At 47.6% G+C, this 26,708-nt stretch overlaps 2 protein-coding genes across 2 annotated transcripts in view; one reads left to right on the top strand and one right to left on the bottom strand.

The window, feature by feature from the left end:
* The window catches only part of BCL2L13 (BCL2 like 13), a 40,556-nt gene extending 21,963 nt beyond the window's left edge, over window positions 1-18,593 (top strand). Inside the window, exon 7 of the mRNA XM_066184295.1 lies at window positions 12,535-18,593. Within this exon, the coding sequence (XP_066040392.1) occupies window positions 12,535-13,338 (804 nt within the window). The 3' untranslated portion in view covers window positions 13,339-18,593. The remainder of the gene's footprint in view (window positions 1-12,534) is intronic.
* Window positions 18,594-18,812: 219 nt separating this feature from the next.
* Window positions 18,813-26,257, bottom strand: BID (BH3 interacting domain death agonist). The gene is made up of 6 exons (XM_066184296.1): window positions 26,239-26,257; window positions 24,944-25,014; window positions 23,003-23,189; window positions 21,606-21,748; window positions 20,622-20,825; window positions 18,813-19,708 (listed from the first exon to the last, which is right to left on the bottom strand). The coding sequence occupies exons 2-6, from the start codon at window positions 24,950-24,952 to the stop codon at window positions 19,697-19,699; spliced, it is 555 nt and encodes a 184-aa protein (XP_066040393.1). The 5' UTR covers window positions 24,953-25,014; window positions 26,239-26,257; the 3' UTR covers window positions 18,813-19,696.
* Window positions 26,258-26,708: the final 451 nt, after the last annotated feature.

Here is a 26,708-nt window from a genome sequence, read left to right on the forward strand (position 1 = left end):
TCCTCCAAGGCAGGCCCTTACTTGCAGCTTTTAGACAGATCAATGTTAGTACTTTTTTTTGCTTTTCTTTTGGTTTTTTTTTTTGACCTCCAAAAGGGCTTGTGCTGTGTCCTCCAGCCCCTTTTTGAGGGCTGCTGTAAACACACTTCACAGAGAGCAAAGCTTGTGAAAACAAGCAGCTTTCCAGCAGGGCCTGTGAAGGGAGGGAGCGGTGCTTTGTGTTTGGGTGGCTGTGCATGGGTGTACAGGTCTGGCTGGTGGTGTCTGTGCACATCCAGCCAGGCAGAAAATCAGCCTGACACAGGCAGTGCAGCAAACAAGCCAGAGAGCTATTTTTGAAACAGCACAAGAGGCCGGGGAAGAGACAAGGTGATGAAAATCCTTTCCAGATGAATTAATGTAGCTGCACTAACCTTTGTGACTTGCTCTGGGGATGGGCTTAGGAGCCCACTGGGCATGTGGCTGTTTGTGGAGGCAGGGGATATATATGTTTATATTGTATTTTTTCCTTCCTGTAAGGAAAAGCTTCATTTTCACCCCTGTGGCTGTTTCTGGGTTTGTTCTGAGAAGGGCCAGGAAGAGCCTGGCAGGCTGGGAGCCACGAGGAAGTGTTGGAGTGTTTGCATTTTTTCAGATAAGCATCTGCCACAGGGGCTCTGTGTGCCGGATCAAGTTGTCAGCAATAATCTGCTGGAGCCATGAGGGCAATGTGTAAACCTGGGAGTTTCCAGTGACTCACGTTGCTGTGACAGTAAGAGGTTTGAGTTTTGTATTATTTTGGAGCTGTGTGAAGTTAGGTCTTCCCTGCAGCTGCAAAGAGCTTGCTTAGAAGTGAGATGCAAGAATAGCCTGTGTGGTTTTCTGTGGATCTGGAGCAGAGGAGAGCTTCACAGGAGTCAGCTTTTCAGGGGCAGACCTGAAATGCTCTGTAGTGTCTCTGGTGCTGTCTCATCCCTTGGCACCGTGTAATTTGGGAATCTTCCTCAATTTTTGGATTGAAGTCATACCTTTGCCAGGAGGAGAGTAACCAGTCAAAGGTGAGAGGTCAGCTGAGCCCTTGCTGTGCCTCACTGCAGAGTCAGAATTGCACAGAGCTGTGTCATGCATTTGCTGCATCATTCTGTGCAGCCACAGTGCGGCTGGAAGAGCTCCCAGGCTTCTGCATGTGGGCAAGACTTGAGGTTCTCTTGGGAGCTCAGGAGGCTTGTAGGTCCAGGAAAGCATCTGGCTGAGGATGGTAAACAGCTAACCAGAAGCAAAATTTCCAGCTCAAGGGAATAAAGGTTTATAAGTTGGGTAGCTGTGCAGCAGATTTCAAGAAACTGGCACGGCTTGTGGGAAATGAGAAATTCGATATACTGGAGGATGACAAGTTGCTTTTTGATTTTCCGTGCCAGTCCCACAGAGATATGGTGCTGAAATGGTGTCTTGGAACGATGAGTGTTCCCCTCCCATTCTCCCTTCAGGCACTAAAATTGCCAACTTGTGATGGCAGCGTGGGACTGGGATGTACTGGTGGGTTGGTTGGGTTTGCGAGGGCATGGCTGGCGTAGTTTTATGTTCCCTCTTTCACTAATTGCTCTGGCAGGTTTGGCTGCAACTCTTGCATTTACTAAAACTCTGAAGTTTTAGTATGATCTCTCTTTTGGAGCAAAAAGCATGCTGGGCATTCCAAGTTCTCTAGACAGACACCTGCAGGGATTCACATGTCTTCCTCCTTACTAGTGGGTCCACTGGTCCTGCTGAGACCTTCTTCCTTTATCATCTTGAGCCACTGCAAAACAATACCCAGCTGGATTTACAGGCATCTTTGTTCTTTTCTTTCCAAAAGCAACGTCAGGGCTCAGCAAACACAGTGTGTACACGCTCTCCCCACCCCTTTCCTCTTCTCCCCACCCCTTTCCTCTTCTCCCCACCCCTTTCCTCATCTCCCCTCCCTCCTCTCCTCCTCCCTCCCCTGCCTTTTTTGCTCTCTCTGACTTCTCCAGGGCTGAATGCTGCTGCATCAGAAGCAATTCTTGGTCTCCTGGAAAAGTGCACAGTAAGACCAGTCGGTTGGTAAGGATTTTTTTTCCCTCTTCCTTTCCCACCCCTTCCCAAATAACTTATTTCTTCTCAAGTTCTGTAGATCCTGTTTTCCATGGTTAGATGTCATCTTTGTAGAAGTATCTGGGAATATCTGTAAGGAGGAAAGAGTTGAAGTTTTGTTAACAGGAAACTACCTGCCTGGTTTTTTCTCTCGGGTTCTCATTCCTCTTACCAGCCCCTCTGCTTTTCCCTTGTTTGAACCTTTTTGTCAGAATGCAGTCAATAACCTTTCTCCTCAGCACAAGCCTGGGAGTTATATTTGTGGCAGAAATTGTCTCTGCCTTCCCAGGGGTCTTGTCTCATTGAGTTCAGACCTGGATTTGCATTTAACTAGTTTACTACCCATGTCGAAGGGAGTAAAAGTAAATTTGCTTGAAATCTACAGAGTGTTTACAGTTTCCTATCTCAGCCTTAGAGGAGCTGTTTTCTCTCTGTCTCCAGTGTTTTGTCTTGGGCTTTGCAGCTGGTTTCGTTGTTTTCTTTGCTGCTGGTGGTTGAATAATACACATATTAGAGAATGTTTACAATCCGGAGGAGACAGAGAGTAAAGAGGCAATTGTCATCCTGGGGAAGGGAGGTAGTCAGTTTGTGCTTTCAGAGATGAAAATCTCCTGCAGCAGTCCAGGTGTCTGCCGTGGGAATGACAATGCAGAAATACAGAGACGTGCTCTGCTGGAGGAGAGAGAAGTTAGTTTAATGTGGCAGAGGGGCAAGAAAGGACAGTCTAGTAAGAGCAGTCCTAGAAAGGAGTTTTCAAAATAATTATGCTTTGTGCTTGTAGCATGCAATACTGCAGCAAAGTAACTTCTTTGGTACAGTGATAGATTTTTCTAATTTTTAGGCACTGTGGCTGAAGAAGGACATTAAATAGTAAAGGAGCAACTGGATCTCCTTTCTCTTTCCCCTTCCAATGGCTTCAGTTCTGAAGAAGTCGTCTCTAAATAACTGATTTTACCTCATTTTAAACCCGTAAGACTGAAACCTTAAGGGTGTTGCTTTGGTGCTGTTTTTTCTGCAGGTTGTAGATGTTATGTTGGAAGGCAGGGATGGGAGAGGATCATTTCAAAGCATTCCTTGAAGGGAATGAGAGCAGTGGCTGCAATATCAGAGTGCCCTGATGTGGTTCACTTAACCTTCTTTTCCTTTTTTTCCCTTAATGAGAAGTGCAGTCCTATTTGTAAGAACTCTGCTCTCTTTTTCTTGGCTCCACCTATCTCGACAGTTTCAGAGGGATGAACAGAGAGGGACAGTAAGTGCCTGAGGGCTTTTGGGGACTTCTTTATATTTTGGAATGTTTTGTTCTGGATCTGAGTGTTGTCAGCAGCTCCTTTATAAACTGTTTCTCTGAAGGATTAGCTGGGTGATGCTGTCAGGTGTGACTTCCAGGAGGGTCTGTGAAGGTTTGGTGTAAGGGGGGCAGATGGAGCTGCAGCCTGGGCACACCCAGGTGGGAGTGGAGCCATTCCTGGGCACAGGCACTCCTGCTCCAGCACACAGCTGCTCCTCTGCCACAGCTCCAGATCAAGCAACGAGCACATTCCCAGCTCTGGAGAAGTTTATTGTTGAGAGAAGTTTGCTTGTTTCCCATGGGAGATGTCTCAGGATCCCTGGACACAGGCCAGTTTATCACTGCTTGCCTCTTGTTGTTCAGACCCTGGGTTTGAAGCACAAATGCATTTCATGGGTTCCTGGTGCTCGTTGCTGTGACACTGTTGGTGTGGGGAAGGTGGCCACGGAATATCCTGAGTTGTGAGGGGCCCACAAGGATCCCTGAGTCCAAGCCCTGAACCACCCCGTGTGCCTGAGAGACTTGTCCAAACACCTCCTCAGCTTCATTTCTCTCTGGGATAGGTTGTGTTACAAGATGGTCAGTGCCCTCACCTAAAAAACTTTCTAGCTGAGTTGAGTGTTTGAAATTTTTATTATAGCCAAGATTGCTCTCCTGGGATGCTGCTCTGCCAGCATTTCCTCTTGAACCTCAGGATACTCTTTTTCTCAGGGATTTTATCTGGCTCTGTTCAGTTTCGTGCTGAGGGGTTGAAGCTCAGGGAACATGGAGATTTTTTCCCCTGGTGGCACTGTAGAGAATTTTTGCCTGTGTCAGACAAAATCAGGATCTGGGGTGTACAGGTGGCTTGCTGGGCTGTGTATTTTTCAGGTGGGTTTTTTTGTGCCTCCAGAAATGAGTTCTGTGTGAGTTGCCTATCCACATCATTCCTTGTTTGTACAAGACCTGAACCAGAGAGACCAGTTCAGCTTTTAAGAGCACTTCAAACCAAACCTTGAAAGAAGCAATTAGACACAGCTGTTTTGCATTTTCCTGGTCTCTGGAGTTTACAGGGCAGGACATTCAAAGTCTGCTGTGAGACGCAGCAAATGCTCTGTTGGACACCTTAATGGGGATCTCTTTGTTCTAATCTAATCTTGTCTCCATTATAGGTGCAATGTGTGCTACTGCTGCTATTTTTTTTGTAGAGAAAAGAGTTGCTTTTATCTTTGAGACATTCAGAATTTTGATTTGAATAGCTCTTGGCACCAGAAGCAGCTTTGCATAAATCATGCTGAAATTATTACTTTGTTAAATAAGGAATTTGTTCCTTATGTGTAGTTAAAGGTTTTGCTGTTTAGCAAATATATGCTGTAGGTAACGAGCCTGTTTGTTTGTATACACTTAAAAATAGACATATTGGAAAACTATGAAAGATAATACAGACAACGTAAGGGTCAGTTTCTATGTTTTGAGGGAGGTTTTGTTATGTTTGCCGTCCTTAAATCGTAATTGAAAGTTACCAGATGTTTTTAAATAACAGTTCTGTACTATACTATTGCAGGAGCTTTTAGACCTTTTTTTTTTATTATTATTTTTCATTATTTTGTTGCCACCTTGCTGTTGTCCAGTGCAGCTCACCCTGCAGCATGCTGGCTGTAGCCTCTCCCGTTTGTTAACAGTGCCTCCTGTCACTTGTACAAGCATCCTGGAACATCCCCAGGGGCTGAGGACAGTGACTGATTTCAGTAGCTGGTCTTTTCCCCAGGAATCGCATTCTTGCTGTGTTCTAGCCAGGGAAACATGCAGTTCTGTGTCTCTGTCTCCTAATAAGTTGTGCCAACTCTTCCCTCAAGTGGCAGTGGTTGGGATCAGGAAGCTCCAGCTTCTCTACCACGCCCCTCGTGGTTCTCTATGCTGGAAGAGGAAAAGCACTCCCAAGTTTGCAAGTTTCCAACTGCAAATATGAAAAAGAACAACTCTGATGCTTCTGGTTTGAAGCAGAATTCTGTCTAGTTACAATTAACAAAGCAGATAAAGAAATGCTTACCTACATTCCTTTCTTACTATTAAATCTGAAGGCTAGGGCTTATATAAGGCCTGCTCAGGTTATTAAAAATCCTTCCACATGTTCCATCCTGTCCTGAAATAATCCGCCTGGTGGAGCTTTGCTTCTGGGTCACATCTGTAGACAAATCAAGAGAATTGTCCTAAATGTCATTCAGTTTTTATCACAGCTGCTTTAAAAAGAAAAAAAAAAAAACCAACAAAAAAAACCCACCAAAGTGCAAACCTCAACTGAACCGGCACAAAATCCCAGCTTTATCCGCTCGACTTTATGTATTAAATCTTAATTCAGCTCAAGAAATATTAATCGTGGATCCTAAATAATGCCTATTACTGTCTGGATTTTCAATTAAAGCTTCCTAAGCTTTTCATGAAAAAGTGCTGGCATTACTTTGTGTCAGCTCTGCCGCAGCCTTCCCAGCCACGGGCAGGCTGTCCCTCCAAGCCCAGGGAGTTGTGTCCCTGAGGCACTGACACGGAAGGCAAATTGTCTGTAAAGACAGAAAGGAACCAGCCAGGCTGCATAAGGCTCTGATTTATTGGCAGCCAGCAGCCGATAACTCTTTTGAGGTCAGAGCAGTTTGCGTGAGAAAAGGAACAATAAACCCCTTGAGCCCCTTTGGCCCTCCTGCTGCAGGCAGGCTGCGTGTGCAGTGTTGGTACACGTATTAATGAGCTGTTGGAAACCATGAGGATGGCCTGTGCTCCTTGTGTAACCATCCCTTCATTTCCTCACCCTCTCCAAAGCAGTTTATATCCTGCTTGTTACCCTCTGGATGTGCCCAGGTCTTACCTGTATTTCGTGAGAAGCAAATCTCCAGTGAAATAGGTTCAGGCTGGTTTTGATTTCAGGGCAGTCTGTCCCCACTGGCTACAGGTGGCTCCATCCTCCCCTCTGTGGGTTGCTGAGTCATGGCTCAAAGCCTCTTGGCTTTCACCAGTGCACAGGGGAATTCAGGCTGTCTCAGTGTAGCCCTTGCTGGGGTTTTTTTGGGTTTTTTTTTCTACAATCACCAGAGCTCACAGATCCTCAGCAGCGTATAGTGTGTTTGTGGAATATTTTTGTCTATGCCTCATGCTGAGTGAGTCACAGCAGCATGTGTGCACTTCCACTGGAATGTTAAGAGCAGTTGCTGTTATCCGTGGTGTGTGTCCCTGTTCTTTCTTCTAATGTCACACCACAGACATGGTTTAGTGTGTTGTGATGTGGTGTGGACAGGAAAGAAATTCATCCTGATTTGTGGAAGTGGAGAGCCGAACAGAGAGGAGGTTAGAACTGAGGTTTTACCCCTAATTATTATGTTGTTTAATTGTCGTTTCTCTGAGTCTCTGTCACCTGTGGAAATACAAAACTGGCTTTTATCATAGGTGTCTGTTAGAGGCTTTTATTCCAGTGAGGGTATTTCCTACTTTACCAACATCCAGGGCAAACCCTGGTCAGAGGAGTGAGTGTAGAATCCCAGAGTGTGTGGGCAGTGAGCTGCCTGTCCATCCTCAGCACAGGACAGTGACACACTCCCTGCTGTGCTGCTCTGCAGCATCTGCTGGCACAGGACACGTTTGGAGTCCTGTCCTCTCATCCCTGGCCCAAACAGCTCAGTGCTTGGTCTCTTTGGATCCAACAGCCTCTGCCTTCACTTCAGTTTCTTGGCTCTTCTTTTCCATTGCCCTTAATTTGCACTGCTGGTTGCTTCCTCCTACATGCGGAGCTCTGTTTTGTTTTAATGGCCTGAGCAGCATTAAAAAAAAAAAAAAAGTTCTTCTATTGGAATATGACTTTCAAGAGGGTACTGGAGTCTTGAACTGTCAGTGACTGCTTGCAGAGCAGAGCTTGCTTTGGGTTTGGCATGTGGTCGGTGTCAACTTTTTCACAAATGTGATGCTTTTACTCATTTTTATTGCGTTTTGAATTAAGAGTTTGTGGTGATCCTCAAATGGTTGGTGAAAAGCTTAATTGGTTCTAACCCTTTCCCTGAGGAGCTCTTTGCATTGTTTCCCTTTAGCTCCTGAACATCTTACCAAGCTGGATGATGTTTCCCACATCCGAGCAATTAAAAGGCATTTATGAAGAAAAGTTCCTTTTCAAGTGTTCTGTAATATTCCTTTGCCCATGTCCAAATATCTTCCAAAATTCCATGGGCAGAGGGTTAAAAACATCTCCACAAAATAAAAAGTTTGTTTGTTTTTAACTGGGACACAGGTCATTGTGTGGATCCATACAAAGTTGTGAAACAAAAGAGGAGATACCTTGGAATGGGAAACTATAGGTAGGAATCAAGTCCCAGATTCACAGGTGTTGGGAAGGGTTTAAAAAAGAGACAACTGCTCAGAGTGCCTTAGGAGAACTGTTGTGTGTGGAAGGGAGGAGGGAGAAAGGGAACGAATGGAATTTTTTGTTATGATGGACTGTAGACGAAGGTTTGGAATTTGCGCAGAAGGAGCTCCCAGCACTGCAGTACTTGATAGAATGTTCAAATCGTTGTTGTTACAAACAAGAAAGTCACTGAATCTTTGTTAATTATTTCACAGACTGCTATTTCATGGCATAGGAAACTCTGGAGTTCTTCTCTGCCCCCATCTCTTTTATGTCCTCCTTTCAGCTGGAACAGAGTTAAGTTTTCTTCCTATCTGGTTCAGAGCTGTGGTTTGGGTTTAGAATGAGAGTGACATTGATAACACCCTGATGTTTTAGTTGTTGCTAAGCATTGCTTACCCCGAATCAAGGACTTTTCAGTGTCCCATGCTGTGCCAGTGAGGAGAGGCTGGGAGGCAGCGTGGCCAGGGCAGCTGACCCAAACTGGCCAAAGGGATATTCCACACCATGGAACCCAGTACATGAACTGGGGCTCATCACAGGGAATCAGTATTTTACACTTGCAGTTTCTCCAGCTGAAACCCTTTACCAAATTTTCAGGATGCCTACAGATCTTTCCTAGCTAAATATAAGCAAGGAAACCCTGTCACCATCTCTGGGTGTCTGTGCTTAGTTGTTTCAATTTCAGTTGTGTAACTAAATTTATGATGGCAGTCTTCGAAAGTGAACTTGTTTAAGAATAGCTAAAATTGTAGTAAAATATTAGAATTACTGTAGATTCCAGCTTGTTGGTGCAAAGTAGAAATACAGGCTGGACATAGCACTGGAAATGGGATAAAATTAATGGAAGAGGAACACTTAGATGAAAACAGACAAGCAGTAGAGAGCACTTGCCCGGAAAGGAGTGGGGAGTGGTATTCAGCCGGGATTGTGTACTTGCATTTGCTTTCTGGTTTTTTGTTCTGTTGCAGTTTGGTTTCAGATTTTAGTATCATGTCAGGTTAAAGATGACCATGTGGTGTGTTTTGATGATGTCATGGTGATAAAATTACATCAGGGAGAGGAGGAACTCCCAGCAGAGCTCCTGTAAGGAGTTCCATTCTCTGGACACGCCAGCTGGGTTCTGTAATCCCTGCTGAAATGTAGGTCAGGCAGCTGCTGCTCCTGCACAGCCTCATCTTTCTCCCTGCACACCAATATTATAATAACTTAGCCAAGACTCCTTTATCTTCATGCAGGAAAAGCCAGTTCTTTATTCACATCACTTATTTTATACAGTTTTCACAGACCTCATGTGCAACACCTTTTGGCTGGTAGTTTTCTTACCACTTCCATTTTTTGGTCAGAAGGTGATTTGTGTGTGTACGTGCTAAGATTCAGGTTGTTGACATTTTCCCTTTATGGGTTCTCATGGAACAGATCTTATTGTTTACACAGATGCACTTATTTTTCAGCCCAAGAATAGGTTGTTGTGTTAACCAACCTTTCATACCAAGATTGTTTTCACATGGGAACTTGCAAATTGCTTAACTACACTTAGAAGAGATAACAGGCCAGCTGTTAATTTAACAGAGCAGGCCTGATTTTATGAGGCCTTTCTTTTATCATTCTTCTACCTGGCACAACGTCTCTCCCTTTTTTATTAATTTAAAAAATGTTCTGATGTTAAAACAATTTGCATCTTATTAAGGCTATTAAATATGGGACAAGATACATAAAAAAACGATTACAATCAACAAAAATTAAATCCAGTCATGTCTCTGACACAGGGTCTTGCAGCATGAGAAAAATAAAAATAATGTCCAATGTCTCTAGGGGAAATTGGGATAAATGACCATTGTTTTGAAGTCCAGATAGATGAGACTCAGGAGAAAGTGCATTAGCTGGAAGTGTTGATCTTTGACATCACTAAATGTCTTTTTGGGAGCCTGGAACAGAGAATTGCTGAAGAAGGTTAGTAGGAACACTATACCATGATGACACAAGGCTTTTTTTGACAGGTTTCCTCTGTAAGTATCCAGACACAGCCAGGCTCTGGCAGTCCTAATTTTGCTCCTGTTCTGATTACAAAGGCTTGGATGGTGGTGAAGTCATTTCTCTTCTCACTGGGCCTCCTTTTCTCAGAGGCAACTGATGTCTGATCAAATGAACAGATGACTGCTTTTAACCTCTTGATGATAAAAACACATGCATATCTTCTCTTAAATAAAACCTCAGTTCTTTTTTTTATACTGAATACAACTGTCATCTATATAAAACTGGAATAAAACTTAATAATACTGAAACACAGCAGACATGAAATTTACAAATTTAATAGAACTTAGCCTTGCTCAACTTAACAGAAGGTAACAGAGCATTGTATTATTGGACCTTAATTAAACATAACTGCAAATTAGAACCTTTGAAAGTAAGAGATAAGATGTAGCTTATTCTACTGTTACTAACACAAAAATAAAATGAAAAAGTGAACAATCTGTAAGAGAAATAACAACAGGATGGTGTACTGGAGGGGAAAAAAGTCTCAACAAGCAATTAAACTTATAAGTAATTTAGTTACGAGAAAAACCCATGGCAACTGCAAATTTCATGGAAACAGAAATGTAGTAAGACTTTTTAAAATGCAGGGTTACTGAAAAAAAAAGAAAATAACGTGTAATTTGGCAGACTGCTGAACAACTGAGCAGCTTCTCGAGGTTATATTTTGTGTAATTTCATCTGGCAAGTTTGTTACCATCCTTGTTAAAGCAATCAGACTGAAACCTTTGCTAGATAATAAAGCACTGCATTTACGGCTTTCAAGTTCTGCGGCGACCGTAAAACTGTAAAGAATTAGCATTCAGTCACAACACAAACTGAACTTGGTAAACGCCTTTATCAACGCGTTTCCAAGGCATTCAAACACGGCGTTCAATAAAGCTTTATTAAAGAGAGGCGGTCAGAACCCACTCCGCGCCGCGCCGCCCCAACAGCCGCGGGACAAACGCGGAGGGGAAAAGCGACACAACCCAACCCTCTAAAAGCCGCACGCAGCAAAAGAGGGGAAACGCCGAAAACAAACCCGGGAAAGGTTAAAAAGGCACGGAGCGCCTGTGGCTCCCGCATCCCCCGCACGGGGCTGGTGGAGCGGCCGCGCACACACCGCGAGGGAGCGGCGCTGGAGCCCTCGGCTGCGGGGAGGAGCTGGCAGCGGGGAACGCGCTCCCCCTCCTGCGTTCCCCACGGAGCTGCGAGCCCAGCGGGGCTCGGGGATTTCTGGGGGACAAAACTCAACCCTCGCGGAGCCCCCGCGGCTTCCCGAGCAGCTCCCGTAGGGACACGTTGTCCCGAGGCGCACGCACTCAGATCCCGGCTCCGGGCTGTTTGTTCGGGTTCTCACACGGCTTGCATTGAAAGCAGTTTCAAAGCGGATATAACATTATTTAACAGTCTTTTCAACATGAAAAGCGGAATTAAGAGGTAACTTTGCCATGGTTCGCGGGTAGAGGGAACAGAAAGGGATCTGCAGACAGGAGATAGCGAGAGGTCTCTGGAGCCGCGGTCCCTTTCTCAGCTGATTGTAATTTTTTTTAATGAGGTTTAATTAAATATGTAGGTAACGGTTTTGTGGCTACCGTATCTTCCCCTGTGGCCGCTGCCCACAAAAACTGCCTCAACTCGTCCCGCTTTTCGATAGAAAAGGCAGTTTGTACATCTACTCTCAGTTTTCTACACCGTAAAAATAAAGCCCGCGATTTCCTTTGAGCCCGTTTCGTCCCGTTTGTGCAGTGTAAGTACCCACACGCGTACTGGCGCTTTTTTCCTCGGCTGAAATTCGTGATCTGACATTTCCCGGGACTTTCCTCATTTTTAAAATACTCACTCTGCACGTTACTCCGCGGAGTATGTGCGTAGTTACGCGGGCGTTACGCCGCGCGGGGCGAATTTTCCCCGCGGCTCAGCGGCCGTGGTCGCTCCCTGCTCGCCCTCCCCGGGCGGCGCCTGTCCGGGAGGTCTGCTGCTTTCTGTGTTTGTTTCTCTGTTTGTTCCAGTTTGTTCCTGTGTTTGTTTCGCCGCTCGGGTCCCGCTCCGCCGCCCCGTTCTTGTCTTTGTGTATTTTGGGCCGTCCCGGGGCGGAGCCTTTGTGGATTCGCCGCTTGAAGCTCGTTTCGCTGCGCGCTGTTGGTTGCCGGCTTTGTGTGTCCCGTCTCTCTGCCGTGCCCGCCTCCTTTTCCCCGGCAGGTTCGGCCGGCGCCTCCAGCCGCGACTCCTTTATCTTCATGCGGGGAAAAGCCAACTCTTTAGTCACATCACTTATTTTATACAGTTTTCTGTATTTTTTTTTTAATATAAAACTTATATACTTCTTTACAAAATTTATATTTTACGCAGTGCAACACCTGTTGGCTAGTAGTTTGCTTACTCCTTCATCTATTGGTCATTTATTTATTATTTATTATTACTTCATTTATTTATTGGTGGTTTGTGTGTGTAGGTGCTAAGATTCAGGTTGATGACATTTTCCCTTTATGGGTTCTCACGGAACAGATCTTATTGTTCACACAGATGCACACTAGAATAGGCTGTTGCGTTAACCAGCCTTTCATACCAAGATCGTTTTCACATGGGAATTTGCAAATTAACTACACTTAGAGGAGATGACAGGCCAGCTGTTAATTTATTAGAGCAGGCCTGATTTTATGAAGCCTTTCTTTTATAATTCCTCTCCCTGTCACAACTCACCGAGTTTCCAGGCGTCCCGTACGGGGGAGGAGACGCTGAAGGCATCACTCACGTGTTGTGTCCTCCCTTTCGTTCCCAGGGAACGGTGTTCACTTTGGAATCGGAAGAGGAGGAGTATCCCGGGCTGATAGCAGAGGACAGCAATGACATCTACATCCTGACCAGTGACAACTCAGGGCAGGTGAGCCCCCCGGAGTCCCCCACGGTGACCACGTCGTGGCAGTCCGAGAGCCTGCCCGTGTCCCTGTCGGCCAGCCAGAGCTGGCACACGGAGAGCCTGCCCGTGTCCCTGGGGCCCGAGTCCTGGCAGCAGGTGGCCATGGATCCTGAAGAGGTCAAAAGCCTGGACAGCAACGGAGGGGCCGAAGAGAGGAGCGAGAACAACTCTTCCAACTCCGACATCGTTCACGTGGAGAAGGAAGAGATTCCAGAGGGCATTGAGGAAGCGGTGGTGCCAGCTGGTGCTGCAGAGACCATGCAGGCAGCGTTCCCAGAAACCTCTGCCTCTTTACAGGAAATAAAACCTGAAATTGCTGCTGCTGAAAAAGCACATCCCTCTGCACTTCTGCGTACAAAACAGGAGGAAAAGGGAAAAGCGGCTGAAGAGCTCGTTGAACCTGAAATCCCCGTGTTAAGTAAACCTGTCCCAAAGCTGGCCCCATCAGAAGAAAAGGCTGCACCAGAACCAGAGAAAATATTGCTTCCAGGGGAAAAAAAAGCGGGGAAGGAGGGCCACTTGGAAGAAATAGAAGAGAAATCCTCAGCTGCAGAGGAGAAGCCCATCCTATTAGAAGGGAAATCCATCCTGCTGTACGGCGGGGCCGCCGCGGTCGCTATCCTGGCCGTGGCAGTCGGGGTAGCGCTGGCGCTTAGGAAAAAGTAACAGAGCTCTCTTGGGGAGGAGGGAGGAGAGGAGAGAGCACATCCAATTTTTGTAGTTGTGTTACCTAAAGGTTGAGCTGCCTGCTGTTTAATTGGACGTTGGAGTAACTCAGTGGTGATGAGGTGAGGTTGGTCGATAAGCCTCCAGCTACGGACAATCATGTTTTTAGTAGAATCAGGGCGGGGACTGGTTTTTCGTGATTAAAGTACGGGGGTATTTTTAAAATAAAAAAAACCAAACAAACAAAAAAATCTGCAAATTTAAGAACTTAAAAGCGCAGGTGCTGAAGAAAGGGGTGCTCGTACTCTAGGAACTGGAACAGAGAATCCCCAGGGGAAGGGGACAGCCAGCTGCCGCCAACCCCTGGAGATTTTGGCTTCTCAGATTGACCGCTATTGCAGCTGTGCTGTCTTGTCACTTCCCTTCGCGCCCCCGAGCCCCTCCTAACAAACATTAGCCAACCTGAGTCCTGTAGCGAGAGGCTGGTGTCCCTTTTGTCTCAGCTTCCTCTCAGGTACAGCACTGCTCCTCATAACCTTCCAGGTTCCTCCGAAGCCCCCGTGGGACAGTGCTTATTCTTACCTCTTGGCTCACACTGGTTTTGGCCCCTAACGTTTACTGGAGCCCCATCCTGTGAAGATGCTGCCTCTCTATAGCTGTATTATCTCTGAGCATCCTGGTGTTGCTGGGGCAGAGGTGCTGCCCAGGAGGGTGGGAGGGACGCTGCTGTTTGCTGGTTTGAGAATCCATTTGCTCCGCTCCTGCCCAGCCCACTTTACTGCAAACCCTGCGGTTACCAGAGGTACGAAATGGATGCTGGACACGGCGCCCTTGGGATCAGTCCTCTGATACCTGGGGAACACTCAGCAAAAACACAGCAAAGAGTGTGGAAGCAAGGCCAGTGCCTCAAGTGCAATTCAGACCTTAAACGCTCTGCTGTCCTGTGTCACGCTGCAGTCTGCATTGTCCTTCCCAAGTTCAGCACAGAGTGTATTCAGTCCTAACTTGGTCTTGCCTGTGACAGAACCCCAGATATATAAAGCAATGGATTCTAGTAACTGAGCAAAAGAGCATTAAACATCTCTGTCTGCTTGTGCCTGGCCTGGCCCGGAGTGCTGTTCAGTGCGATTTCTTTTGCGACTGTGAACCTGTAATTGGCTGAACTTACAGGTTCACAAATCGTGAGCAATTTACTTTGGCAAAAAAAAAAAAAAAAAAAGAAAAAAAGGAAAACCCCCTTCCTGCAGTCCCAACACTTGAGGTGTGTGTGGAGAGAAGCCTTCCAAGTATTGTCCTACTCCTTAGTGGGATCCAGCCGCAGGTGTTCCTGTTCCAGCACGTTTGTGTGTCTGTCCTTGTCCATTCTGCAGCTCCGTGGGCAATACCTTGGGCTTCCCAGGCAGAACTGTGGCTGCATCTCTGAGGATTAGTGCTGGCACTGTGGGTTACACCAGGTGGAGGAAGGTGAAAGGGAACTGGGGATAATGTAAAAAAAAACAAAACGTGACCGTACGGGAGTCTTCGCAAAGCACAAAGACAAGGTACTTTTGTTCCTAAATAATCATATCAAGAGTTCATCTCCTGATGAGCCTGTTTCTTAAGGGATCTCAGAAGGAAGAAATCTTAGCATATTCTCTACTTTAGGATATTCTTGCTGCATTTTCCTATCCCAGAATGCTGGAAAGTTAGTCAGAATGTGTCAGGTTCTGAGGAATTATTTTTGTGTAAGCTTTTATGAAATGGATTTTCTAGAAAACTATCTGGATTTTGAACTGTGTGTGTGTCTGAAGGTGAATATTAAGAGGAAGGGTTGTGTATATACTGCCACTGTGGACTGAACTTGGGAGTTCTGGAGTTCTGAACTGTACTGTTGATCATTGATTGCTCTTCTTCCATGTACAGAACATAGCAGGTTGGCCTTATCAGAAAAAAACAACAACCCCAAATCTTTTATCACATTGCAAAATGGAACTGACCTCTTTTTTTTGTCATTTCCTGGTGCCCTGCTGGTACTCACTGCTGTGCTGTGTCCCCAGAAGGGGTCGCTGAGACTTCCTGATGCCACAGCCTCTGGCTCTGCCTTCCCACCACGGCAGGTCCCTCTGCTGGCCCCTTGCAGGAGCTTCCCCCACGTGGAGGAGAGGTGTCTTCATGCTCCATCTCCCACGGACGCCCAGGAACAGCTTTTCCTCATCCCACACGCGGTGTTTATCAGGGAATGGGACAGTCTGAGGTGTAGCAAGGGCGGCTTTATTGCTTGGCCAGTCAGGGCAGGGCTGCCCTTCTCCTGCTGCGTTGCTGATGGCTTGGGGTTCCTCTCTGAGCACGTTCTCTGTGGGAGAGAACTGTTCTCAGCCTGCATCCCCTCCTTACTGAAGACAATGGACCTGCTTTTGGTGCATCCCCACCTCTGGCCACGCAGAGGTTACTCTGAGGCAGAGGTGGATTCTGTGCACACTCCGGGTGACTTGTATACCAACACGGGGAAGGTGGAGGCAGGGCTGGTGTTACTTCATCTTCTCTCTGGCTGGGGTTGTTTCAGTAGTAGTGTGGAGATGGGTAGAGGACAGACCAGAATAAATCCAGGCTGGCAAGGGACGAAATTCCAAACTTACTGCCACAAGGAGCCCGGTGGGGCACGAAATAAAAAGCTTCCACGCACAGCAGTGAGAAGGTGGCAGAAGCAGTGAAGAAAAAAAGTGACTGTGTTAGGCATCTTTGTGGTCAGGCAGGAGCCTGGAGTAGCTGCTGCGTTGCTGCATTTCACGGAGCATCAGTTGCACCTTATGTCTTGGTTTGCTTGGTCCTTTGTTTAAAATGTTCTTCTGGGGTCAGGAGATTTGGCAAGTCGGCAAGAATTTGAAGTGACCACACGTTCAGAAAATTTACAGGATCTCTTTCCTCTGGGAACACTCCGCTAGTTAAAAAGGTCAGCTGTGGGCTTGAGTTCTGCAGTTTGGAGTCCTGTGGTCGGAGCTGGGATCACCAGAGAGGGGTAAGCTCAGATGGCAGTGTTCCTACACGCCCGAGGGACAGGCTGCTCTGTTCAGAGGTGTCAATTAGAAAACTGAAGTTTTCTTCCCCCCTGTTTTCAAGTACATTACAGTAATCTTAAACTGCAGGGTCCAGTTACCCTGAAAGGTGTGATACAGCCTCTCTTTAGGGGATCTCTCATAGCTGGCAGAGGGAAGGCAGGAGCTATATACTTGCAAAAGGGCGTATAGAATTACTTTCACTTGTGTTCTCATCCCCTTCCCAGAAGTGCCTCAATATCTGTCCTCCAGTGGCCTGTACTTTAACAAAATATCTACCTTAGACCCATTCTGTCTTCACTTTATCTTTAGCATACCCTCAAGCTGAGATGCTGAAACAGCAGAGGACTGGATCTGTGAGAAAAGTGGGAAATACTTTAAGGAATTGCAGTGGGCAGCGTGCTCAATAAGGAGCTGTCAAGGGGAAAGGATTTCAAGAAAGATAAGGTGCAACTTAAATTCAGCTGTGCTTAAATCTAAGCTGTGCTTAGTTAGGCATTGTGACTGGGAGCCGGGCAAGGGCTTTCTTCAGCTGGCACTGCAGGGACAGGAGGCTGAGAGCAAAGACAGAATTCCTGTGCTGCCCAAAATGCAGGTGCAGAGCTGTGTCCCAGCCAGGTGCAGCTCTTGTGAGCTGGGTGGAGGCCCTGGAGCTTCAGAAGATGCAGGCTGTGGGGGAAGTCAGTACTGCAGGAATCAGCCTGGAGAGGAGGAGGCTCAGGGGAGACCTCATCACTCTAAAACACCTGACAGGAGGGAGCAGCCAGCTGGGGGTCAGCCTCTGCTCCCAGGGAACAGCAACAGGACAAGAGGACACAGCCTTAAGCTGTGCCAGGGGAGGTTTGGGTTGGACATTGGGAAGAAGTTCTTCACAGAAAGGGTGATTGGACATTGGAATGGGCTGTCCAGGGAGATGGTGGAGTCACCATCCCTGAAGGTGTTTCAGCAAAGGCTGGATGTGACACTCAGTGCCACGGTCTGGTTGGCAAGGTGGTGTTTGGTCACAGATTGGACTCGATCTCAGAGGTCTTTCCCAAACCGAGGTGGTTCTGTGAAACACTGGAGAGGTGAGGCACAATATCTGCTCTACCTAGTGAGGGCAGAAGCTGTGCATGACTTCAGTTTGGCTTGGACTGCTGAATTTCAGCACGAGGAATGTTGCAAGAACAAGTATTACTCCATGTACGTACCTACGCTTAAGAGTGCAAGCTCTGTATTGCCAGAACAAAAACAAAAAAAAAAAAAGGAGGTGGGGGGATGTTTATAAAATTTAAACACTACTTGACTTGAGTAGGGCAAGCTCTCAGGCCCAGAGGGAGCAGGGACTGCAGGGCCAGGTCTGGGCAACAGAACTCAGTCTGTGTGTGATACAGAGAAGAGACCTGAGCAGGACCAGGCTGGGGAATGACACTGGGTCGGTAGCACTAAGTCCAGGGGAACCACAACACATCACTCAGCTCCACCCCCTTAAGTTAAATACCTTCAACACTTTTTTTTTTTCCTACTTGGAGCTGACTCTCAGTCTCTTGGGTAGGCTGACTTGCTTCCTCCAAGCTAGAGGTCTATGGTCATGCTGTAGAAGTGGGGGAGCTCCTGTTGGCTTCCAGTGGAAGCTGCTTTTGATCTCCCTGCAGTATCTGCAGGGCAGGCAAGGGACACTGTCGATGGGGACACAACAAACTGCAGAGGATGCATCTTACTGCTGTACCTTTAGGGGCTTTGTCCTCAGTTTTAACTTGCAGGATAAGCTTTTATTTAAGTATAAACCTAAAAACCCTCAGACCAGAAGAATGCCACTTGATTTGTTAAGTAGCAAAGACTAATGGGACTGACTCTGAAGTTGCAGGTTAGGGGATCTCTTCTGGGTGTAAGCAAATAGTGACACACTTGCAGGGATTTCGGATTCTGTTCTCCAGTGGCCTCCCTGGAGGAAGAGACCCTGACTGCTCCTCAGGTCACCCATTATCCCAGGAACTCGTCATCATACTGTTCCTTCCAATATGCAAGTGCAGCCCTCTTGGGGAAAACTGTCTAAAGCTTCTTGTGCCATTTGGTTAATAAAAGGGTTTCCACCTTGGCGAGAAAGTTCTTTCCAGCTTCATTGTTGAATATTCAGTTCAAGTGAAGGGGTATGTAGATTTTTTTCCCTCGGCTAATGGGACACTGCTGTAAGACCATGCCCCCAGGTTGCACTTTAATAAATGGTACAGTTTTCAAAAACAACGTGTAGACTACTTCTGTGCTTCCCCTCTTCCCCCCCCTTTTGGTGCAGGCACCAGAAGAAAAGGTGGTTTTACTTACAAGAAACCTGCTCATGCAAGGCACAAGGGCAGGACCAGAGTGTCTCTAAGCTGCATCATAAGCCATGGTGAATTAGAAGAATGCCACGAGTACTTGCACAAAAGAATTTCAGGTGGAAACTGAAAGTCTGAAGAGCTGTAGTGGCCATCAGAAATGAAATTTTTATTTAAGTTAAAAAAAAAAAAAAAAAAACAACAAAAAACAAACCAGAAAATATTTATATACTTGGAAAAGTCCTGAGGCAGCTGGATCTCAGGTGACACATATGCCACCTTGTGAGATTATGTATCAAACAACCTGAGTCCAAGTTTGTTCAACCTGAGATGTGACTACAAGTTATGCTACTTTTTCTTAAACGTATCCAGGCTGCATTCCCAATAGGACTTGCCCTGTGCCTACCCTGCCCTTTTCTTTACAGTTTTTCCATCAGTTCCATTTTTCAAGCAAACACAGCTGTGTGGTGATTGATAGTGAAATATCCCGGTGACAGCCTTCCCTGGGCACACCCCCCCCTCTGTCACTCAGGGCTCTGTTCCCCCTTGCTGCCAGCTCCTCACCCAGACAGACCTGATTCCCACCCACCCTGGCTGATGATTCTGCTAAAGAACCACCCCTTCCACAGCCTGAGGCCTTCCTGGGAACAACAGTCAGCATGGCTCAGCTGCAGGAGCAGGGCTGGGAGTGAATAACTAAAGCAAAATGCTACAGCTGCTTAGAAAAAAAAAAAACCAGGGCAGGCCCTGTGCTCCCTGAGCTTGTAGAGACACAAGGCGGGCTCTGCACAAAGATTGCTGCTGCTAAAATAAAAACTATTGTGAAAGGAGCGAGGCAAGCACTAGTCCCTACAGGTACTGGCAGAGCTGGCAGGGAGCTCACGCTACTATTACTGCTGTGCTAGTCTACGAAAGCCTATCTATGACGTGCCGTCCCTTTCACAGCTGGATCTCGGAAGTTAAAAGTAAAATCAAGTGAACTTCATTCATTAAGGAAAATCTTCAGGAATCCACGTGCTCCACGTCGAGAGTTCATTCACCCAGCTAGAGGGAGAGAAACAGAAGGCGGCAGCATTAACAGCAGCAGGGACACGGCCCGTGGGGACAGAGAGGGACAGAGAGGGACAGTGTTGGCACTGCCACCTGCCAGCACCCCGGAGCCGAACTGAGTGAAGGGAAGGGCAGTGCTGAGGGACACGGCACGGTGACACCGTGCCCAGGGTGACAGTGGCAGTGTGAGCCGGGCCCCTCTGCAGGTCGCTGCCAGCACTGTCCCTGCCGAGGCTGCAGCGCAGCCCAGCTGTGTCACCTCTGCCTCACAGGGTCACAGCCCTGCCCGCTCGGATCTCTCTCTCAAGGAGCAGCGAGTGCCTCCTCTCCCCTCCCCAGACTCAGTCACTGAAGCTGCAGCCTCAGCCCGGCTTGCCTGTGAGCTGCACAGCCTCCCCACCTCTGCTCCAGTGCCAACAGAGAACGAGAATGGAATTGACCCTTTCTCATTGTTCCTCTGCTGGCGTTAAATTCTCGGGAGCAATTCCTTTCCCCTCCCAGTTCTCCCAAGCTCTGGGGAGCTGAGGAAGAGAAGAGCAGAGACCTCAGGGTCAAGACACCGGGGAAATGCAGCCAACAGAGCTCAGGTCAGGCTTGCCTTCCCTGAGGCAATGAAAGGATCATTAACCAGAATCTTACTGGTACAGCTCCCTGAGGAGACTGCAGGGAGGAGAGGAGCAGTCACAGCTCTCTCCGCCCCACGGAACAAATGCACTCTGTTCACTGGCTGCTCTGAGAGGGGGGCAAGCAGAACTGTGACATGACCCCCCTCGAGCACACTCATCTCCAGAGCTCTGCAGGGAAACCAGCAGGCCGCAGGCAGTTCAGAGCGAGGTCACCCCTCAGGGAATAACCCAGGACAGCTAAAAAAGGCTGGCTGTGACTCCCACAGGGCTGTTGGACTCACCATATCAGCAATGTAGTCGTGGAACTGCTGGTTCATGTAGTTCCTAGTGGTGTTAAAGACACGCTGTACAAGGGAGGGCACCGTATTCATTATTTTCTTAGCCAAAACCATTGCCAGCACCAGCATGGCCCTCTCCTGCTCCATGTCTGAGGGGATGGCTCGTATGAGCTCTCCCACTACCCTGGACATGTGCCGCATTATCTCCTGCATGGAAGGAAGAGAGGGATCTCAGTGCAACAGCTGGGGCAGAAAGGGGACTCAGCACAGCCTAGTAACTGATCTGCTGGTTCTAACACTCCACAGGACGCTGCTCCCCTTCCTCCCAGCCTGTTACATAAAAAACACTCCCAAAAAACTATGGCCCTCGATCTAGATGTAGTTGTAATCCTTACACAGCCTTCTTTTTCCTTTTTAACACAAGAGACCTCGACCTCTACTTCTCCTGCACAGCAGCAAGGCCTGTTAGATGCTGGACCAGCTGCATCCAGGAAAAGGCCACCCCAGCAGGTCACCCAGCCAGGCCCAAAGCCACTGCTACTCCCAGAACTGCACCTATGAACACACTCCCAGCACCAGAAAAGAGTCTCGTGACTTGCTCTCTCTTCAGTGCTCAGTAACAAGCACAAGTTAAGCTCCCGTCACTAACCTGCTCCATTTTTACCCACACGATGGTCAGCAGATTTACAGGACTGGGCACAAAAGTCCAAAGCTCTAAGCCTTAGCCAGACTGCTCATTTTCCAAGACGAGCCATGAGGCCATCAAAGGAAGGACAAAATGCCTCAGAGTCAGTCCTTTTCCACAACCACCATTTGACCATCTGCGGAATGCAGATGAGCCTAAGGAACCCAATTGACACATTAACTTCTGCCACTGAATCACCTCTAACAAATCCTCAAAGGTGTTTGGGATGACTTTTCAGATGCCTTCAAAGTCACAGCAGGAAGGATGCAGAATGTTTAAAGGGAGAGCTGCTTTTCACTCACCTCATTAGACAGGCTCTCGTTCCGAAAGTGCTGCACGAGGTCATTTACTACCCTTGCCTGGATTTCTCTATCAAACTGGTCTCCAATCTCAGCGAGCTGAGCAGCAATGAGCCGGATAACCTCTTCGTTTGTTGGAGTCAATTCTGCCGACACAAAGAGCAGAATTTAGCTCACAGGCTGTAGTCAGACCAGGCTCAGTAACAGCTCACAGCATTTTGCTCATCTCCCTTAGCAACCTCCTTCCCACCCCTGAGTGTATTCATGACAGGTCTAAGCATGATTTCTTTTAAGTGCACCCAGGTTGTTTGCCAGAAATAGTGGCAAACAGGGGTTTGTATCTGTAGTTTAGGTAAAAGTGCAGCCTCACCTTGCCCAAAAAAAATCACTGCAGGTCATGTTAGAACATCTCCAAACCAAAATTTGAACAGGACAGTTACAGCCAACATCCTGGGCAGAGAAGGGAATTGAGAAGCTGTGCATGACCTTGAAGGTCTTTTCCAGCCTAATGGTTCCAGAATTTAAGTGATTTGTCAGGACTTGTCTCTTAAGCACCATCCAAAATACAGCACCTCAGGGAAAAGTTGGAGTTGGAAGGAACCTGGTAAGGCCACCTCATGCAAACCCCCTGCAATAAGCAGAAACATCTTCAACCAGCTTAGATTGCTCAAAGCCCCAGCCAGACTGACCTTGAATGCTTCCAGGGGTGAGGCATCCATCACCTCTTTGTGCAACCTGTGCCAGTGTTTTACCACTCTCACTGTAACAACCTTCCTCACATCTAGTCTGAATGTGCCAGTTTGCAGCTGAGAACCTTACACCTTGTCCTACCTGCTTTTGCCACCAGACCTGTGCAAATTGGTGTGAGAGGGCAATTTTGCTGTAGCAGTTCCTCCTCACCCTGCTTCAGTTGAGGCCAATGTGCCAGCTGACACACCCTGGGCAAAGGGCAGGAGCAAAGCAGCAACAGGACCAGAAGCTACTTGAGGAACGGTTTCCACCCCACTGGTAGAGCAGAAAAGGATTCACCCAGTACCAGAACTCGAGTTGTTGCAAGGTCCTAGCCCAGGTATTGATACTGCCTGAGGAGCAGTGTGAGGCTTAACCTAACTGCCTTGTATCACACTCCTTGAGGGCAGCTACCACCAGTACCAGCTTTGCGCCCTTGTCTGACGTGCTGCACACAAAACCCAGTGACGGGTGCCCTAGAAATCCACAGAGAGAGAAAATCCAAAGCACCAGTTGTCTTAAGCGTTAAATTCCCCACCAACAGCCACACAGTGAAGTTTCTCAGTAGAGCAAACACTCCTCCTCTGAAACAGACAGTAGCAAAGACAGGAAATGGGGAGAGAAAACCACCATGTTCAGAGAGAGCTGTGAGGTGGAGGAAAGCTGCTCACCCGGCTCCCCATTCTGGAAGTGGCCGCTCCGATTGCCGTCGGTCTGAAGCTCGTCGTCGTCGTTTGCCCGGCACCACATGATCTGGTGGTTTTGCAGGGAATGCAGCTGGTCCCTGAAGTTACAGTCGGGGGATACCTCCAGGAAGGTGAACAGCAGGGCATGCTCCATCTGAAGGGATCCATTGATCTGACACGTAAGGAAATCACCGTTAAGCCCAAGCCTAGAAGATGTCCCACTCTAAGCAGGGTTTTCCAGCCCTGAACACGCCTCTCCGCGGCCTCCTCTGGGCACCCTGAACAGCATCAGCCAGGAGGCCTCAGCAAACACAGACTGACCCACACAGGGCTGTGCCATGGTGAATGACAGAAGGCTCTGCCCTTACAAACTGCTGTTGACAAGCCAGCTCACCCTCTCCTCACATTTCCAGCTGTGGCGATGGCAGCAGCCCCAATCCGAGCTCCTCTTGTGAAACAGGAGTATTCAGCAGAACCCATCCCTTCCCCTTACTTCAGACACCTGTGTTTGGAAGGGTTTTAACCCATGTTTGGGAACTGGGCATTCTACTTGCTGTGCATAAAGAAGGCAGCAGCTCCCCGTGTCAATGTAATCAGAGCAGAGCAGTAACAAGGTGGGAAATAGAGATAAGAGCACGAGCCTGCAAAAAAGCCCCAAGGTTCACATTTCTTCTCCCTCTTCAAAGGAACCTCAGCCAGCTCCACAATAAACCTGTTCAGCTCCTCACAGAGAGCCAAGCAGCTGCCCACAAGAGCAGTGACATGAGGTGGCAGATCACTGCCACCTCCAGGGGCACATTCACCCCCAGGAAATGGGCACCTGCTGCCTCCCTGGCCACACAGCCTGCAGCCTTCAAGCAAGGTGGCACAGAGTGCCCAAATTAATTAGGCTGAGGAGGTCCGTGGGGCAGGCAGACTGATGGGAGCAGGAGGCCCCACAACCAACTAAGGCCTCCAGAAAACCAGGAGACTCTCCAATAATTTAAGTTAAACAGGTAAGAGAGCAGGATGTGGTGTAAGCACAGAAATAAAGTAAGAAAATCCTTACTCTGGTATGCAGATGGTCTGCCTGTAAGAAAATATTTAGTCTTAATTTTATCTAGGGGGAAGAAAAATAGTTCAAGAAGAATGGTTTGTTACGCCAACAATATGCAACCAGGATGAACTTGGTAAGTGAAAGGGAGTTTTGGGGAGTGGAACCTTTCAAAGCCTCACCATAACCGTATCTGACTGGGCAGACAAAAGGAGGAACAAAGTCAACAACGGGCAGGGCTCAGAAATGGAAACCAATGGAAAATAAAGTATATGAGCAGTCAGAGAAGGCACATCTCCCATGATGTGAGCATGCATGTTCACAGACAGTGGTGCAGGTCACCTGGTGACCCGAACTCCCTGGGACACCAGTGGCAATCCCTTCCACAGCCTGCTGGACTGGTCATTGGGTTTGTTATCACTGATACGTTTTTCATCATGTTATGTTCAAAAGGCTTGTGGGAGGGCAGAGCAGGGGGTTAGAATTGTATCCTAACACGAGCTGGGCTGGAGGAGGATGACAGACATTTCAGTTACAGTTCAACGTGTAAGATTTAAGTGTGTTAACTAACAGCATGGTAATTGTGTTTAACATTGCACAAACCAATGCAATGCACTGATCACGGGGCTGTGCCCATTCCTTTATTAGTTCAGCAGTTTGTAGCTTTATCAATAAACACTGTAGTCTCTTACACAGCTATATCTCCTAACTGGTTCCACTCACTTCCTTGTATTCAGAGCAGTGCCAGGAACACTGCAGAAATTCCGGGAAATTCAAGAAGGACACGAGCCAACACTGAGACTTATCCCCTCCAAAGTGTCTCAAGACAAGTGCACCAGAGAACCACTGTATATGTGAACAGCTGACTTTAGCCAGACACATTTAACTCTAACCTGTTCCATGATGGATTCAGGGGCAGAGCAGCTCAGGTCACCCTCTGCTTCAGACTAGAAGTCCTTGTCCTCTGAAAGAGTAAGAAAGAAAAGTGTGAAGGGGAAAAAAAAAAATAAATTCCCATAAATCCACATCTCGCAGCTGTGTCTGGCCATGTCTCACTGTAAACGTCCCTTTTAGTGATGCACGTCCCTAAAATGCGTATCCCTGCCCATCAAACACCATCAGTTGTTCAAAAGGGCTGAGGAAACCACAGCTGTGTCAGTGAGAAGGGCCCTGTGAATGAGAGGCACAAATCTCCTTCCCGCCATAGCCGTGTGCCAGACAGTGGAGTGACACAACCTGCAAACAGGGCTTTAAAGCCAAGAGCTGCTCTTGGGGAAGGGAAGGACAACCCTCCATGGAGCCAGAGGCTGGAATGAAGAGCAGGACGATCAGAGAGGAACTCCTGAGCACCTCCTGAGAGCCGAGGGGTCTGCATGCATAGCAGAACACTCTGAAATGAAAAATCCAGCTGATACTGCTACACATCCACAGGGCCTGGAGGGTGCCTCTCCCCACTCTCCCTGCGAGAGATCCACGGGGATGCTCAGGCTCGTTTCAACACTTCCCAACAAATATCTGTGATGGGGAAGGTTGGATCAAGTGCCAACAGAGGCTTCCAGGCACATGAGTGCAACTCTGCTAAGCCTCCAGGGAGCTTAGTGAGGGAGGAAAAAGCAGGACAGAGCCCAAGGAAGAGACAACCAGCGAGGGAGGGCACAGGGGAACCTCCCTGCCTCTCTCCCAAAGGGGAGATGGAGGAGCACAGTGCTCCCTCCTCACCCTGCCAGGAGCAGCTGATGGGTGGGTCAGAACCTTGCATTTGCTGCCAAAAATGGGCTGGAAGCACTAAGGAACCCCCCCCCAAAAAAAAGCCTGCTGACCATCAAAGACCTGGACTACTGAAAAATGACTCTATTTCCCAGTAACAACCCGTCACACCTGTGTTTTAAATAACTAATTGTGCTGGTGGAAAAGAGGGAAGCGAAAGCAGAGGGAAATTCAAACTGTGAAGCAAACCACAGTCACATTTCAAGAGACCAAGCGTCTCCCAACTTTTTAAAGGCTCTTAGAAGTCCAAGACCAAAACACAGTCTCCAACACATCTGAAACACACAACAGCCCTCAGGAAGCCTCTTAACCACGAGCTCTTCTTTTCATGGAATTATGTCAGACAGCTACAACGCAGGCTTATCCCTTGCTGCTGTGCATTTTCCTCTCTTCCATTCAAATCCCTGTTGCTGCTACTCACCTCTACCCCAAGGAGTGTTCTGGCTGGGGAAAGTCCTCTGTCCTGTTCTTTGGGACCTGAAGGGGCTCTGAAACAGGTCAGGGTGACCTTTCCTCTGGGCTTGACTTCGCTGGAAGAGACACAGACGTGAATTCAGGTTTGAGAACTCAGAATGCTGAGATTAAGAGGGAAGTGGAGATTTAGAATCAAGTCTGTGGCAGGACTTTGGCTTTGTGCAGATACAGACACCCTTCAGGCCAAGTCCACAAACATGGAGATATTTTAAAAAGTCACCCACCATAGCTGCAAATAGCAATTTTTTTCTGCTCCTGCGCATGAGCAGAGAGAAAACAAACACACAAACAGAACGATGAAAAGTTCCACCACACTTCGAAATACTAATATGGCAAAAAAAAAAAAAAAAAAAAGACAAGGGAGCCTGAACACAATAACTGCACAAACCGAATTTCCTAAACCAAAGACTGACCACC

This window comes from Chamaea fasciata, unplaced genomic scaffold (genome assembly GCF_029207755.1).
Source record: "Chamaea fasciata isolate MVZ Bird 193981 ecotype frontalis unplaced genomic scaffold, bChaFas1.0.hap1 SCAF_5, whole genome shotgun sequence".
Taxonomy (NCBI): Eukaryota; Metazoa; Chordata; class Aves; order Passeriformes; family Sylviidae; genus Chamaea; species Chamaea fasciata.